Here is a 15,307-nt window from a genome sequence, read left to right as displayed (position 1 = left end):
GTTACACGTATTATAACCCGTATCTTTGGCTTGCTAGAGCTTCAACCTCTATTTTCTTAAATTGTTTTCTGTTCCCACAGCCAACTTATTTTTTATATCATCAGCTATCTAATCAGGAAGAAATGTGATTTATTTCAATATGAATTTTAAAAATTAAAGAATTTTTATCCCATGTGTCTTGTACATTTAAAGAATTGACACTGATGACCACAGTAGAGATATTGACAGAACATTAGCCCTGCGTATGCTATGTTTACACAAATAGATTTTTTAAAAACAATTAAGCAAGATGGTCAATATTATTTTAGGTGCAAAATTTCCAATCAAATGGACAGCTCCTGAAGCTGCACTGTATGGTCGGTTTACAATAAAGTCTGATGTCTGGTCATTTGGAATTCTGCAGACAGAACTGGTAACAAAGGGCCGAGTGCCATATCCAGGTAAGCTTGCATTTTATTAGCTCTTGGTTATCTCATGAGTGGCTTTATCAGGAGTTTATTAGGAACAGAATTATAAGCGGGGAAAAGGCCTTTATTTCTTCTCATAGTCCCCCTGCCTCTCCCTCTCCCCACTCCTTCCCTTTACTGTGGCATTGGATGGGTAACTGTGGCATTGGATGGGTAACAGTGAAAGCCACGATCCTTGACAGGGTGAGCACATGAGATATGCCCCACATTCACCTCAGCTTTCTCAGGACATTTTCCAAAAGGGCCTCTTACTGTTCTCTCAGATAATAAACGTATCTTAAATATCCTGGCTCATCACCCTATATCCTAAATAACTGTTCTTTTTCAGTAGTATGACTGGGTTTTTTTGTTGTTGTTGTTGTTTTAAACAGAGTCTCACTCTGTCACCCAGGCTGGAGTGCAGTGGTGCAGTCTGGCTCACTGCAACCTCTGCCTCCCAGGTTCAAGCAATTCTCCTGCCTCAGCCTCTCAAGTAGCTGGGATTACAGGTACCCGCCACCATGCCCAGCTAATTTTTTGTATTTTTAGTAGAGATGAGGTTTTGCCATGTTGGCTAAGCTGGTCTCGAACTCCTGACCCCAGGTGATCCACCTGCCTAGGCCTCCCAAAGTGCTGGGATTACAGGCGTGAGCCACCGTGCCCATCCTGGTATAGTTTTTTAAATATGTACTTGCCTTGTTTTCTTCAGTAGATTATTTTGAGATCCTTTTCTTGTTTTATTTCTCCTAACAAAACCTATTTATAAACCAGTACTTTAAAAAATATATCTGCCATTAATAAAGAGGAAAAATAAAAATGCTTCCCTTTCAAAATTAAGAGACTTTTTTTTTCTTTTTGAGACAGAGTCTTGCTCTGTCGCCCAGGCTGGAGTGCAGTGGCACGATCTCAGCTCACTGCAGCCTCCACCTCCCAGGTTCATGCCATTCTCCTGCCTCAGCCTCCCGAGTAGCTGGGACTACAGGCACTCACTACCATGCCCAGCTAATTTTTTGTATTTTTAGTAGAGATGTGTTAACCAGGATGGTCTCGATCTCCTGACCTTGTGATCCGCCCGCCTCGGCCTCCCAAAGTGCTGGGATTACAGGCGTGAGCCACCATGCCCGGCCTCAAAATTAAGAGATTTATATAGTTTCTAGGGGGAAGGAGAAATTTTAGCTCACTTGAAATTCAGCTATCATTGAGTATTATTTTAGTTTGTTACTTCTCAGACTCTTCTACTGAAGTATCCTAATGTTGAGAGTGAAAGCATATAAAATTTAATCTTTAGGAAAAACTGTTTTGCTAATCTTACAGGTTTTGCATATTATCTAACATATTCCTCTTCCCGAATATCTCCAACTGTAGATCTAATGCCATCGAATTTTATCACCCACTTTGTCTGGTTGCTGTTATTCACTGATACCATTCAAGTTATTCTCATTTAATGACTCACCATTGTCCTCTCCAACAAAACTCCTCTCCTGTCTTAACTCATTGTCATCTTAATACACATGGTAATGATTTTTCTATTACCCTGGTCTCTTGTAGCTTGAACTCTTCTCCCGTGTAATCTTATCTTTCACTCTACCTTAGCCAGTTTTTCCATCTTCATACCTTAAACCTTAACATCACCAATAACTGCAACCCTTTCAAAATCTATTTCATGCATCTACTTTCTGACCACCACTTGCCATCTTTCTAGATAACTCCCTCTACCCCAACCCTAGCAATTTCTTGGTGCTACCAGGATCTTTACTTCATTATTTCTGCCACCTTTTCCTTCTTCTCACCCCATTCATGAAACTATTCTCCTTAAATTCCCTAGTGAAGCAGTATGATCACTCCTTTGCAGTTACCTTGCCTTTCACTCTTCTCTGATTTCATCATCATTGCTTAGCAAAATCACCACACTAAATAAATCCAACTCTGCCTACACCACACCTGCAAACAGGGCTAGAAAGAACAACACAGCCATGCAACATAGTTTCACTTTAAATATATAATCATGAGGAACTTTCAGTTTTAGCTATGATGGAGAGGCTAATATCCAACTTACTATAGCACTGTAAACAACTACAAAAGTTAAATAAAGTATGTAAAAAAACTGATAGGACATTATATCAAGGAAGGCCATTTATATTGGCTTTTCTGAAGGCATTTTCTAAAATAGCATAGGGCAGTAAAACCCAAACAAAGCATAAGTCTTATTAAGCAAAAGAGGCAGAGATCCTAGTGCTGGGATCTGAAGGACAGGGTCCCAGAGAAGGAACCATAGGGAAAGAAATCTAAAATTCTCCTTTAAAATTCCAGTTGGGTGTGGTGACTGACTCCTATAATCCCAGCACTTTGGGAGGCTGAGGTGGGTGGGTCGCTTGAGTGATCCTTCAAATTGAGGAATATGAAGCTGCAGTGAGCTATGATTGCACCACTGCACTCCAGCCTGGGCAACAGAGCAAGACCCTGTCTCAAAAAAAAAAAAAAAAATCCCCTCGGGTCCTTGGTCAGTTCTAATCTGCGCATACACAGGGAGAGTCTCTGGGAGACCTAACAGAAAATAGCCACTAGGAGGCTGGGGAGTCAAGCAGAGTTCAGAGGCTACAGAGTGCTGAGGAGTTCTTGCCCAGCCAAACTGGATAGATGTTGGAGAATACCCTAGGCTTTTTGTTGAGACCCCAGAAAGTCCATACCCTAGGAGAAAGGGCAAAACTGAGCAAAACTAAGCCCTAACAACAGGTGATCTGCTGGTAAATTACAAATGGAATTAAACTGAACATCCTTCAGAAAAAATAACATGATCCATATAATCTACAGTGTATGATTCAAAATGTCTAACACAAAATAAAAAGTTACTAGATACATGAAGAAGGGAAGAGATGATTGATTATCAAGAGTTCAAAATCTGGCTGGGCGCTGTGGCTCACGCCTGTAATCCCAACACATTGGGAGGCCAAGGCGGGTGGATCACAAGGTCAGGAGTTTGAGACCAGCCTGGCCAAGACGGTAAAACCCCATCTCTGCTAAAAATACAAAAATTAGCCAGCCATAGTGGCGGGCGCCTGTAATCCCAGCTACTCAGGAGGCTGAGGCAGGAGAATCGCTTGAACCCAGGAGGTGGAGGTTGCAGTGAGCTGAGATCGTGCCACTGCACTCTAGCCTGGGTGACAGAGCAAGATTCTGTCTCAAAAAAAAAAAAAAAAAAAAGTTCAAAATCAATAGGAGCAGACTCTGAGATAATCCAAATCTTGGAGTTAGCAAAAGACTTCAAAATAGCAATATATGGAATGTTAAAATAGAAGAAAAGTTTTGCAAAATAATGAAAAACTGGAGAATTTCAGCAGAATTTGAATCTATTTAAAAAAATCAAATGGAAATTGTATTTATTTATTTATTTTCTTTTGAAACAGAGTCTCGCTCTGTCTCCCAGGCTGGAGTACAGTGGCACGATCTTGGTTCATTGCAGCCTCCGCCTCCCAGGTTCCAGCGATTCTCCTGCCTCAGCCTCCCAAGTAGCTAGGATTACAGGCGTGAGCCACCCAGCCTGGCCCTCAAATGGAAATTTTAGAACTGTAAAACATTATATCAAATTTAAGTACTCACTAGATGGGCATAATAGAAGACAAGATTAGTGGATTCAGACACATTAACAAAGTATCCAAGGTGTAATGCATAGATAAAAGCTAATGGGGAAGAAAGCAGAACAGAATGTATAAAACCAGTGGGGCATAGTGAAAAGGTCTAATTTATGGAGTCCCAGAAGCAGAAGAGAGAAAAAGATGAAACAGTGACAACATTTTTAAAAAGTAATGGCTAAAAATCTTCTAAATATGATAAAATACCCACAGATTAAGTGAACCTCAAACAAGAAAAATAAACTCAGTGAAATTCAAGCAAACATACCATGGTCAAATTACAAAAATCAAAGCCAAACAGCCATAAGGAGGTGGTGCAGATTGAGCATTCCTAATTCAAAAATCCAAAATGCAGCCGGACACAGTGGCTCAGGCCTGTAATCTCAGCACTTTAGGAGGCCGAGGCTGGTGGATCACGAGGTCAGGAGTTGGAGACCAGCCTGGCCAACATAGTGAAACCCCATCTCTACTAAAAATACAAAAATTAGCTGGGCATGGTGGCACACACCTGTAGTACCAGCTACTTGGAGGCTGAGGCAGGAGAATTGCTTGAACCTGGGAGGCAGAGGTTGCAATGAGCCAAGATTGTGCCACTGCACTCCAGCTTGGGCAACAGAGCAAGACTTCATCTCAAAAAAAAAAAAAAAATCCGCAATGCTCCAAAATCCAAAACATTTTGAGCATTGACAACACCACAAATGGAAAATTCCACACCCATCCTCATGTGACAGGTTGCAGTCAAAATGCCATCAAAATTTTGTGCAGAAAATTATTTTTAAAATTATGTAAAATTACCTTCAGACTGTATGTATAAGGTGTATATGAAACATAAATGAATTTTTTTTTTTTTTTTGAGATAGGGTCTCTGTCACCCAGGCTGGAGTGCAGTGGCACAATCAGGGCTCACTGCAGCCTCTACCTCCCTGGGCTCAGGTGATCCTCCCACCTCAGCCTCCCAAGTAGCTGAGACCACAGGTGTGTGCCATCCACCTAGCTAATTTTTGTAGAGACTGGGTCTCACCATGTTGCCCAGGATGGTCTCAAAATCCTGGGCTCAAGCGATTTGCCCTGGCCTCCCAAAGTGCTGAGATTACAGGTGCGAGCCACTGTGCCTGGCTCATAAATGAATTTTGTGTTTAGACTTGTATCTCATCCCTTAAGATATCTCATTATGTATATGCAAATATTCCAAAATCCAAAAAAATCCCAAATCAGAAATACTTCTGGTCCCAAACATTTCAGATAAGGGATACTCAGCCTGTATATTATCTACACAGGAACAACAGTCAGACAGCTAACTTTTCCTCAGATATGGAAGCCAGGAAAGAGTGAAATTATGTCTTTAAAGTGCTTGGGAGAAAACTGCTGATCTAAAACACCAACAATAAAAAATCTTACCAAATTTATAATGTATATAAAAATAGACTGTGACAATAACACAAAGGGTAGAGGGGGTCAAGGAATAAGAGGTAAACCGTTCTAAGTTTGGAACAGGTAAAAGTACTTATTTTAACTATAATAAACCAAAGAAGCATATTGTAGTCTCAATGATAATACTAAAATAACAAGAAGAGAAGATAAAAAGCCAACAGAGGAGAGAAAAAAATTGAACATTGAAAAATGCTTGTTTAATCAAATTAAAAAGCAAGAGAGGAGAAACGAATAGATGGAACAAAGATCAGGATGGTAGAATTAAACCCAACTACATCCATAATTAAATGACATTTAGGTACACTAAACATTCCAATAAAAAAGGGTAAGACTGGATTTTAAACACATACACAAATACTATAATGGTATTTATAAGATACATACTTTAAGGTATTTTTTTTTTTTTTTTTTTTGAGGCGGAGTCTCGCTCTGTCGCCCAGGCTGGAGTGCAGTGGCGCAATCTCGGCTCACTGCAAGCTCCGCCTCCCGGGTTCACACCATTCTCCTGCCTCAGCCTCTCTGAGTAGCTGGGACTACAGGCGCCTGCCACCACGTGCAGCTGATTTTTTTTTTTTTTTTTTTTGTATTTTTAGTAGAGACGGGGTTTCACCGTGGTCTTGATCTCCTGACCTCGTGATCCACCCGCCTCAGCCTCCCAAAGTGCTGGGATTACAAGTGTGAGCCACCGCGCCCGGCCACTTTAAGGTATTTTAAGAGACTGAAATTAAAAGGATGGAAAAGTTATACGCTGCAGATCCTAACTGAAGAAAGCCTAGATAGCAGTGGACTTTAAGGCAAGAAATAGTACTAGGGACAAAAAGGGACATTTCCTAATGATAAAAGGGTCAGTTCAACAGGGAAACATGAAAATCCAAAATGAGCTATATAACTACATAGCATCGAAATGCATAAAAATTTATATGATCAGGATATTCTAGTTAAGTATTCAGATGATAATCAGAATATAAACGATTTGTAGATTACCCATCTTTAAAGAAGAAAAAGAGATACTTTATAAATATCATTCATTGTCTTTCTTTGATGATTTTTAAGAGGATTTGGAAAGAACTTTCCACATGTAGCATGGACCGATCCATTGCATACTCTTCTTACATCAGATTGTCCATTTCAAAGCAACGGCTCCTGTTTACTAATCTTATTTGGGGATAGTAATAAACCTTGATAAATGCTAACAGGTATGAAATCCTTACATTTATTGACAGTATGCTAAGTATTTACCATATGATTTTTTTTTTTTTTTTTTTGAGACGGAGTCTTGCTTTGTCACCCAGGCTGGAGTGCAGTGGTGCAATCTCTGCTCACTGCAACCTCCACCTCCCGGGTTCAAGTGATTCTCCTGCCTCAGCCTCCCAAATAGCTGGGATTACAGGCGTGTGCCACCGTGCCCAGTTTTTATATTTTTAGTAGAGATGGGGTTTCGCCATGTTGGCCAGACTGGTCTCAAACTCCTGACCTCAGGTGATCTGCCCACTCAGCCTCCCAAAGTGCTGGGATTACAGGTGTGAACTACCATGCTCAGCTGGCATAAAATAATTTAATAGTTCTAATTATCAGAAAATTCTGAAGAGTGAAGTTGTTTTTGTTTTTGTTTTGAGATGGAGTCCCACTCTGTCACCCAGGCTGGAGTGCAGTGGCGCGATCTTGGCTCACTGCAACCTCCACCTCCTGGGTTTAAGCGATTCTGCTGCCTCAGCCTCCCAAGTAGCTGGGACTACAGGCGCCCGCCACCATGCCCGGCTAATTTTTTGTATTTTTAGTAGAGACGGGGTTTCACCGTGTTGGCCAGGATGGTCTCGATCTCTTGATCTCGTGATCTGCCTGCCTCGGCCTCCCAAAGTGCTGGGATTACAGGCATGAGCCACCGCACCTGGCCTTTGAGTGAAGTTTTGAATGAAAGCTTATTGGTAATTAGAAGTTATTTTCATAGGTTCCGGCTTATTTGGATTAGTTAATCCTAACAGTCAATTAAAATAATAAGCATAAAATCAAAGAACACAGAATGGAAAAGAAGTTCAATTAAAGTAAGCCCTCACTGAATATTAATTCCCTTATTCCTTTTCTCCTTCCCCCAACAACTTCTAGTTGTATTTCCATTGTTAGTAAAATGTACTGGATTTCACTTCCCCACCCCCTGAGATGGAGTCTCACTCTGTCACCCAGGCTGGAGTGCTATGGCGCAATCTCGGCTCACTGCAACCTCCGCCTCCCGTTCAAGTGATTCTCCCACCTCAGCTTCCCAAGTAGCTGGGATTACAGGCACCTGCCATCATGCCCGGCTCATTTTTGTATTTTGTAGAGTCGCGGTTTCACCATGTTGGCAAGGCTGGTCTTGAACTCCTGACCTCAGGTGATCGCCCACCTCGGCCCCCCAAAGCGCCAGGATTACAGGCGAGAGCCACCACGCCCAGCTGGATTTCACTTATGAAGATGACAGTACCTAGTTAGATGAAAAGCTCAGAAAACTTCCTTTTAAGTATTGAATTTCAAAGTAATGTCATGTAGAGTTTTTTTTAATAGTTTAAAAAATGTATTTTGAGAAATCACTTATTCCTCAAAAAAAAAACAAAATCTAAATAATAATGATTTAACCCCATTACATTTTCTTTAGAGAATCATAGACTATTTTAAATACCATTCCTAATTGGTTGATAAAGTTTCCAAGAGATACGAGGGATGGCCTGATTTGCAGGCAGGCAGGGAAGGTGATGCAGGAGATAAAGGAAGTGAGATGGGGTTGCTGGCTTAGTGAGACACTGTCAGGAAGAATTTGGAAAAGGAGGCATTTTGCTGTCCTGTGATAAGATGGGGTGAACTGCTGATCAGGGGGTTGAGGAAGGGAGGATTACAAAGGAATACAAGAAAGGAGCTATGTGTAATATCGTGAAGAAAGTTAAACAGGTGATATTAGATGAGGAAACTGTTTCACAGAAGTAATTCAATATAAAGTTATGTGGTTAGTGTATTTGGCAAAACCAAGACTAGAACTTTCTTCTGAATTCCTGTTTTAAAGTTCTTTCATACAGGATCTTGCCACCATTCTTCAGTAACCCAAGTTTGGTCATTGTTAAATGTTAATATTAGAAAGTACCAGTACCTCATAGTGGCACCCTAAATTCTTATTAATCAAATGGGGTTGGCTTTTGAAGACATTAGTATTAAAAATAAGATATAAGATAGAATGAAAAATTAGACATGTTAAAACATAGATTAGCATTTTCTAAGCTCTTCTTGATATTCTCATGTTTAAAATTGATTTTGTTGCATTGTTAAAAGAATTATTTCACTAAATAATATACTTTGAATCAGTTAGTGGCTAGGGGGTTTGTTATGTTTTCTTAGTGCTAGTTAGGACCATTGTTTTGTTTTTTTGTTTTTTTTTTTTTTGAGGCAGTAGGCACATTCATGCATTTGTTCAGATAGTCACTCAAAAATTTGTTGAGTGCTAGTGACTGTTCTTGGCACTGGGGACACAACAGGAAGCAAGACTGACAGGTCCCTCTGATGTTTACACAGAGTTTACACTTCAGAGCTGGATGGGACCAAAAAAAAGCACAAAGAAATGAACAAGATGATTTGAGAGAGTGATATGTATTATGAAGAAAATAAATTGGAGTTATGATAGGGGGCATGGCATGTATGAATGGGTAGTCCTCTCTGGAGGAGGCTTTTTTTTTTTTTTTTTTTTTGCACAAAGTAAGAATTATACGGGGAAAAAAAAAATCAGATACGTTCATATATATATATCACCTTTTCAAGGCTATTTCCATCCAGAATAACCTTGGTTTACCAGGGCCAATAGAAAGAAGTCACAAAATCGCCTTTAGTCAAATTTGTGTGTTTGCTTTCTTCTATAATTCCAATACTTCCACCATCAACGACTTGAGATAGCTGCCAAGGTGTTATATAATCAGTCCCAGTGTCTTCATTCATTCTACAAGGAAGGCTGTCACTTCACACTTGGAAGGTTGCACAGCCGCCAGGCAGAGGCGCTCCTCACTTCCCAGACGGGGTGGCCGGGCATAGGTGCTCCTCACTTCCCAGACGGGGCAGCCGAGCAGAGACGCTCCTCACTTCCCAGACGGGGCGGGCGGGCAGAGGCGCTCCTCACTTCCCAGACGGGGCGGCCGGGCAGAGGCGCTCCTCACATCCCAGACGGGGCGGCTGGGCAGAGGCGCTCCTCACGTCCCAGACGGGGCGGCCTGACAGTGGCGCTCTTCACTTCCCAGACAGGGTGGCGGGCAGAGGCGCTCCCCACTTCCCAGACGAGGCGGCCGGGCAGAGGTGCATCTCACTTCCCAGACAGGGCGGCCGGGCAGAGGCGCTCCTCACTTCTTCCCAGACGATGGGTGGTTGGGCAGAGGTGCTGCTCACTTCCCAGACGATGAGCAATGGGCGGCCGGGCAGAGACGCTCAGTACCATTGTTCTTTAATGTTTTAATCTTGTGTGTTAGGTATGGTGAACCGTGAAGTATTGGAACAAGTGGAGCGAGGATACAGGATGCCGTGCCCTCAGGGCTGTCCAGAATCCCTCCATGAATTGATGAATCTGTGTTGGAAGAAGGACCCTGATGAAAGACCAACATTTGAATATATTCAGTCCTTCTTGGAAGACTACTTCACTGCTACAGAGCCACAGTACCAGCCAGGAGAAAATTTATAATTCAAGCAGCCTATTTTATATGCACAAATCTGCCAAAATGTAAAGAACTTGTGTAGATTTTCTACAGGAATCAAAAGAAGAAAATCTTCTTTACTCTGCATGTTTTTAATGGTAAACTGGAATCCCAGATATGGTTGCACAAAACCACTTTTTTTTCCCCCAAGTATTAAACTCTAATGTACCAATGATGAATTTTCCAACGTACTTCAGGGTCCAGAGAAAATAGAGCTAAGATACTGATAACAGTGTGGGTGATAGCATGGTAATGAAGGACAGTGAGGCTCCTGCTTATTTATAAATAATTTCCTTTCTTTTTTTCCCCAAAGTCAGAATTGCTCAAAGAAAATTATTTATTGTTACAGAAAAAACTTGAGAGATAAAAAGCTATACCATAATAAAATCTAAAATTAAGGAATATCATGGGACCAAATAATTCCATTCCAGTTTTTTAAAGTTTCTTTTTTTTTTTTTTTGAGACAGAGTCTTGCTCTGTCGCCTAGGCTGGAGTGCAGTGGCACAAACTCGGCTCACTGCAAGCCCCGCCTCCCGGGTTCACGCCATTCTCCTGCCTCAGCCTCTCTCAGTAGCTGGGACTACAGGCGTCCGCCACCACGCCCGGCTAATTTTTTGTACTTTTAGTAGAGACGGGGTTTCATCGTGGTCTCGATCTCCTGACCTCGTGATCCGCCCGCCTCGGCCTCCCAAAGTGCTGGGATTACAAGCGTGAGCCACCACGCCCGGCCTTTTTTAAAGTTTCTTGCATTTATTATTCTCAAAAGTTTTTTCTAAGTTAAACAGTCAGTATGCAATCTTAATATATGCTTTCTTTTGCATGGACATGGGCCAGGTTTTTCTAAAGGAATTTAAACAGGATCTCAAACTTGATTAAATGTTAGACCACAGAAGTGGAATTTGAAAGTATAATGCAGTACATTAATATTCATATTCACGGAACTGAAAGAATAAGAACTTTTTCACTTCAGTCCTTTTCTGAAGAGTTTGACTTAGAATAATGAAGGTAACTAGAAAGTGAGTTAATCTTGTATGAGGTTGCATTGATTTTTTTAAGGCAATATATAATTGAAACTACTGTCCAATCAAAGGGGAAATGTTTTAATCTTTAGATAGCATGCAAAGTAAGACCCAGCATTTAAAAAGCCCTTTTTAAAAACTAGACTTGGTACTGTGAGATATTGCTTATATGTCCTTATGGGGATGGGTGCCACAAATAGAAAATATGACCAGATCAGGGACTTGAATGCACTTTTGCTCATGGTGAATATAGATGAACAGAGAGGAAAATGTATTTAAAAGAAATACGAGAAAAGAAAATGTGAAAGTTTTACAAGTTAGAGGGATGGAATGTGATGTTTAATGTTGATGTCATAGAGTGAGAGAATGGCTTTGCTGGCACTCAGAGCTCCTCACTTAGCTATATTCTGAGACTTTTAAGAGTTATAAGGTATAACTATAAAACTAATTTTTCTTACACACTAAATGGGTATTTGTTCAAAATAGTGAAGTTATGGCTTCACATTCATTTCAGTGGGATATGGCTTTTATGTAAAACATTTTTAGAACTCCAGTTTTCAAATCATGTTTGAATCTACATTCACTTTTTTTTTTTTCTTTTTTGAGACGGAGTCTTGCTGTCACCCAGGCTGGATGGAGTGCAGTGGTACGATGTCGGCTCACTGCAAGCTCCGCCTCCCAGGTTCACACCATTCTCCTGCCTCAGCCTCCCGAGTAGCTGGGACTACAGGCGCCCACCACCACACCCGGCTAGTTTTTTGTAGTTTTAGTAGAGACGGGGTTTCACCGTGTTAGCCGAGATGGTCTGGATCTCCTGACCTTGTGATCTGCCCGCCTCAGCCTCGCAAAGTGCTGGGATTACAGGCGTGAGCCACCGCACCCGGCCTACATTCAGTTTTAAAGTCTACGTAATGGTGGTCATTTTTTCCCTTTTAGAATATATTAAATGGTTGATTTGGGGAGGAAAACTTATTCTAAATATTAACAGTGGTGAAAAGGGGACAGTTTTTACCCTAAAGTGCAAAAGTGAAACATACAAAATAAGACTAATTTTTAAGAATAACTCAGTAATTTCAAAATACAGATTTGAATAGCAGCATTAGTGATTTAAGTGTCTAGCAAAGGAAAAATTGATAAATGAAGGTCTGGTGTATATGTTTTAAAATTCTCTCATATAGTCACACCTTAAATTAAACCTCATATTAGGCCCCTCTTTTCAGGATATAATTCTTAACTATCATTATTTACCTGATTTTAATCATCAGATTCGAAATTCTGTGCCATGGCATATATGTTCAAATTCAAACCATTTTAAAATGTGACAGATGGACTTCATGCAAGTTGGCAATGGTTCTGGTACTAAAAATTGTGGTTGTTTTTTCTGTTTATGTAACCTGCTTAGTATTGACACTCTCTACCAAGAGGGTCTTCCTAAGAAGAGTGCTGTCATTATTTCCTCTTGTCAACAACTTGTGACATGAGATTTTTTAAGGGCTTTGTGTGAACTATGATATTGTAATTTTTCTAAGCATATTCAAAAGGGTAACAAAATTATGTTTATGTACTAAATCAGGAAAGTAAGCCAGGAAAAGTTGATGGTATTCATTAGGTTTTAACTGAATGGAGCAGTTCCTTATATAATAACAATTGTATAGTAGGGATAAAACACTAACTTAATGTGTATTCATTTTAAATTGTTCTGTATTTTTAAATTGCCAAGAAAAACAAACAACTTTGTAAATTTGAAGATTTTTTCCAACAGCTTTTCGTCTTCAGTGTCTTAATGTGGAAGTTAACCCTTACCAAAAAAGGAAGTTGGCAAAAACAGCCTTCTAGCACACTTTTTTAAATGAATAATGGTAGCCTAAACTTAATATTTTTATAAAGTATTGTAATATTGTTTTGTGGATAATTGAAATAAAAAATTCTCATTGAATGCACCTATTAATCGTTTTAGTTGCTATTCATATTCTCATTCGTTTTTTAAAAATTGATATATTCTGAATTCTTCCATTGAGAAAAAAATGTTCAGTTACTTGTAACTACTGAGCAGAATTTAATCAATCCTTTATTAAATTCAGAACATTATTGAACTCATTATTTGTGGTCAATTTTCTATGTCAAGTGAGTGACATTATTTTTATAAGTATTTTCTTCTTTTTAAAATTATACCAGCAAATACAGTTAATGCAGAAACCTAAGTAATTTGAGTGTAGCTGTTCACAATCTATGTGAAGAATATAAAATAGAGGCCAGGCGCGGTGGCTCATGCCTGTAATCCCAGCACTTTGGGAGGCCTAGGCAGGTGGATCACGAGGTCAGGAGATCGAGACCATCCTGGCTAACACGGTGAAACCCCGTCTTCACTAAAAGTACAAAAAATTAGCTGGGCGTGGTGGTGGGCGCCTGTAGTCCCAGCCACTCAGGAGGCTGAGGCAGGAGAATTGCATGAACCCGGGAGGCGGAGCTTGCAGTGAGCCGAGATTGTGCCACTGCACTCCATCCAGCCTGGGCAACAGAGCGAGACTGTCTCAAAAAGAAAATATATATATATATAGAATGACCAGTTTTATTATAAATTAAGGGGCTTAATTTTCTAAAAAAGAAAAAAGCCTTATCTCTATGCGTTTTATAATTATATAGGATAATGAAAGTAAAACTGTCTAATACTAGATTTTGAATGGTCATTCAAAAGCATTTAGTTTCAATAAGTGTTAATTACAAAATCATTAGCTTTTTTTCTGATTTCTAAAACACTTCATTTAGTAAACATTTATTTTTGTAATATAGCAATAGTTCCTCAATTTAAGAATGTTTTTCTAGTTTCCTGTTTGCCTTTTAATTTTCCATATAATTTCTGACATGAAAGTTGTACATTTGTAGATTGTCAAGTCTGTTCATTCCTTTTTTATGCTTAGAAGTCCTCTTCCACCCCAAGATTAATATTCATCTATCTATATTATAGTTTATGCTTCTGTGTGTGTGTGACAGGATCTTGCTCTGTTGCCCAGGTTGAAGTGCAGTGGCACCATCATGGCTCACTGCAGCCTCGACTTCCCAGGCTCAAGCAATCTTTCCACCTCAGCCTCCCAAGTAGCTGGGAGTACAGGTGCGAGCCACCTTGCCTGGCTAACTTTTGATATTTTGTAGAGACAGGGTTTTGCCATGTTGCTTAGGCTAGTCTCAGAACTCCTGAGCTCAAGTGATCCGCCTTCCTGGGCCTCCCAAAGTGCTGGGATTACAGGCATAAGCCACTGCGCGCAACCCTATAGGTTGTGCTTTTTAAAAAGCATTTTAGGCCGGGCACAGTGGCTCATGCCTGTAATCCCAGCACTTTGGGAGGCCAAGGCGGGTGGATCACGAGGTCAGGAGATCAAGACCATCCTGGCTAACATGGTGAAACCCCGTCTCTACTAAAAATACAAAAAATTAGTTGGGCGTGGTGGCTGGCGCCTGTAGTCCCAGCTACTCTGGAGGCTGAGGCAGGAGAATGGTGTGAACCCGGGAGGCGGAGCTTGTAGTGAGCCGAGATCATGCCATTGCACTCCAGCCTGGGGACACAGCGAGACTCCATCTCAAAAAAAAACAATAAAAGCATTTTAATTCATTTGGAAGTTGAGTATAAAATGTGCCTTAAGGGCCAGGTATAGTGCCTGTAATCTCAGCACTTTGGGAGGCCGAGGCCAGTGGATCACTTGGGGCCAGGAGTTCGAGACTAGCCTGGCCGACATAGTGAAACACCATCTCTACTAAAAATACAAAAATTAGCCAGGCATGGTGGTGCATGCCAGTAGACCCAGCTACTCGGGAGGCTGAGGCACAAGAATCGCTTGAGCCCAGGAGGCAGAGGTTGCAGTGAGCCAAGATTGCACAATTGCACTCCACCCTGGGCGACAGAGCAAGACTGTCTCAAAAAAAGTGACTTAAGAGTCTAGCATGATTTTTTTTCCCATATAGGTAATTTTCTCAGCACAAATTATTGGTTAATTCATTCCCATTGGTCCATTGGTTTAGGTTCCTTCCTTTATTATACATACACTGTTTTGCCCAAGTATTTCTTTCATCAAAGCATTTTAATTGCTGTCACT

General features: G+C 40.6%; 1 protein-coding gene across 2 annotated transcripts in view; it reads left to right on the top strand.

Moving 5' to 3' along the window:
* The window catches only part of YES1 (YES proto-oncogene 1, Src family tyrosine kinase), a 100,694-nt gene extending 87,535 nt beyond the window's left edge, over positions 1–13,159 (top strand). For both annotated transcript variants that reach the window (XM_055236919.2, XM_063640683.1), the window contains exons 11-12: positions 309–440; positions 9,979–13,159. In XM_055236919.2, the coding sequence (XP_055092894.1) occupies positions 309–440; positions 9,979–10,187 (341 nt within the window). In that variant the 3' untranslated portion in view covers positions 10,188–13,159. The remainder of the gene's footprint in view (positions 1–308; positions 441–9,978) is intronic.
* Positions 13,160–15,307: the final 2,148 nt, after the last annotated feature.

Source organism: Symphalangus syndactylus, chromosome 1, assembly GCF_028878055.3.
Source record: "Symphalangus syndactylus isolate Jambi chromosome 1, NHGRI_mSymSyn1-v2.1_pri, whole genome shotgun sequence".
NCBI lineage: Eukaryota > Metazoa > Chordata > Mammalia > Primates > Hylobatidae > Symphalangus > Symphalangus syndactylus.
Note: the sequence above shows the minus strand (reverse complement) of the source record. Positions and strands in the feature narration are given on the sequence as shown.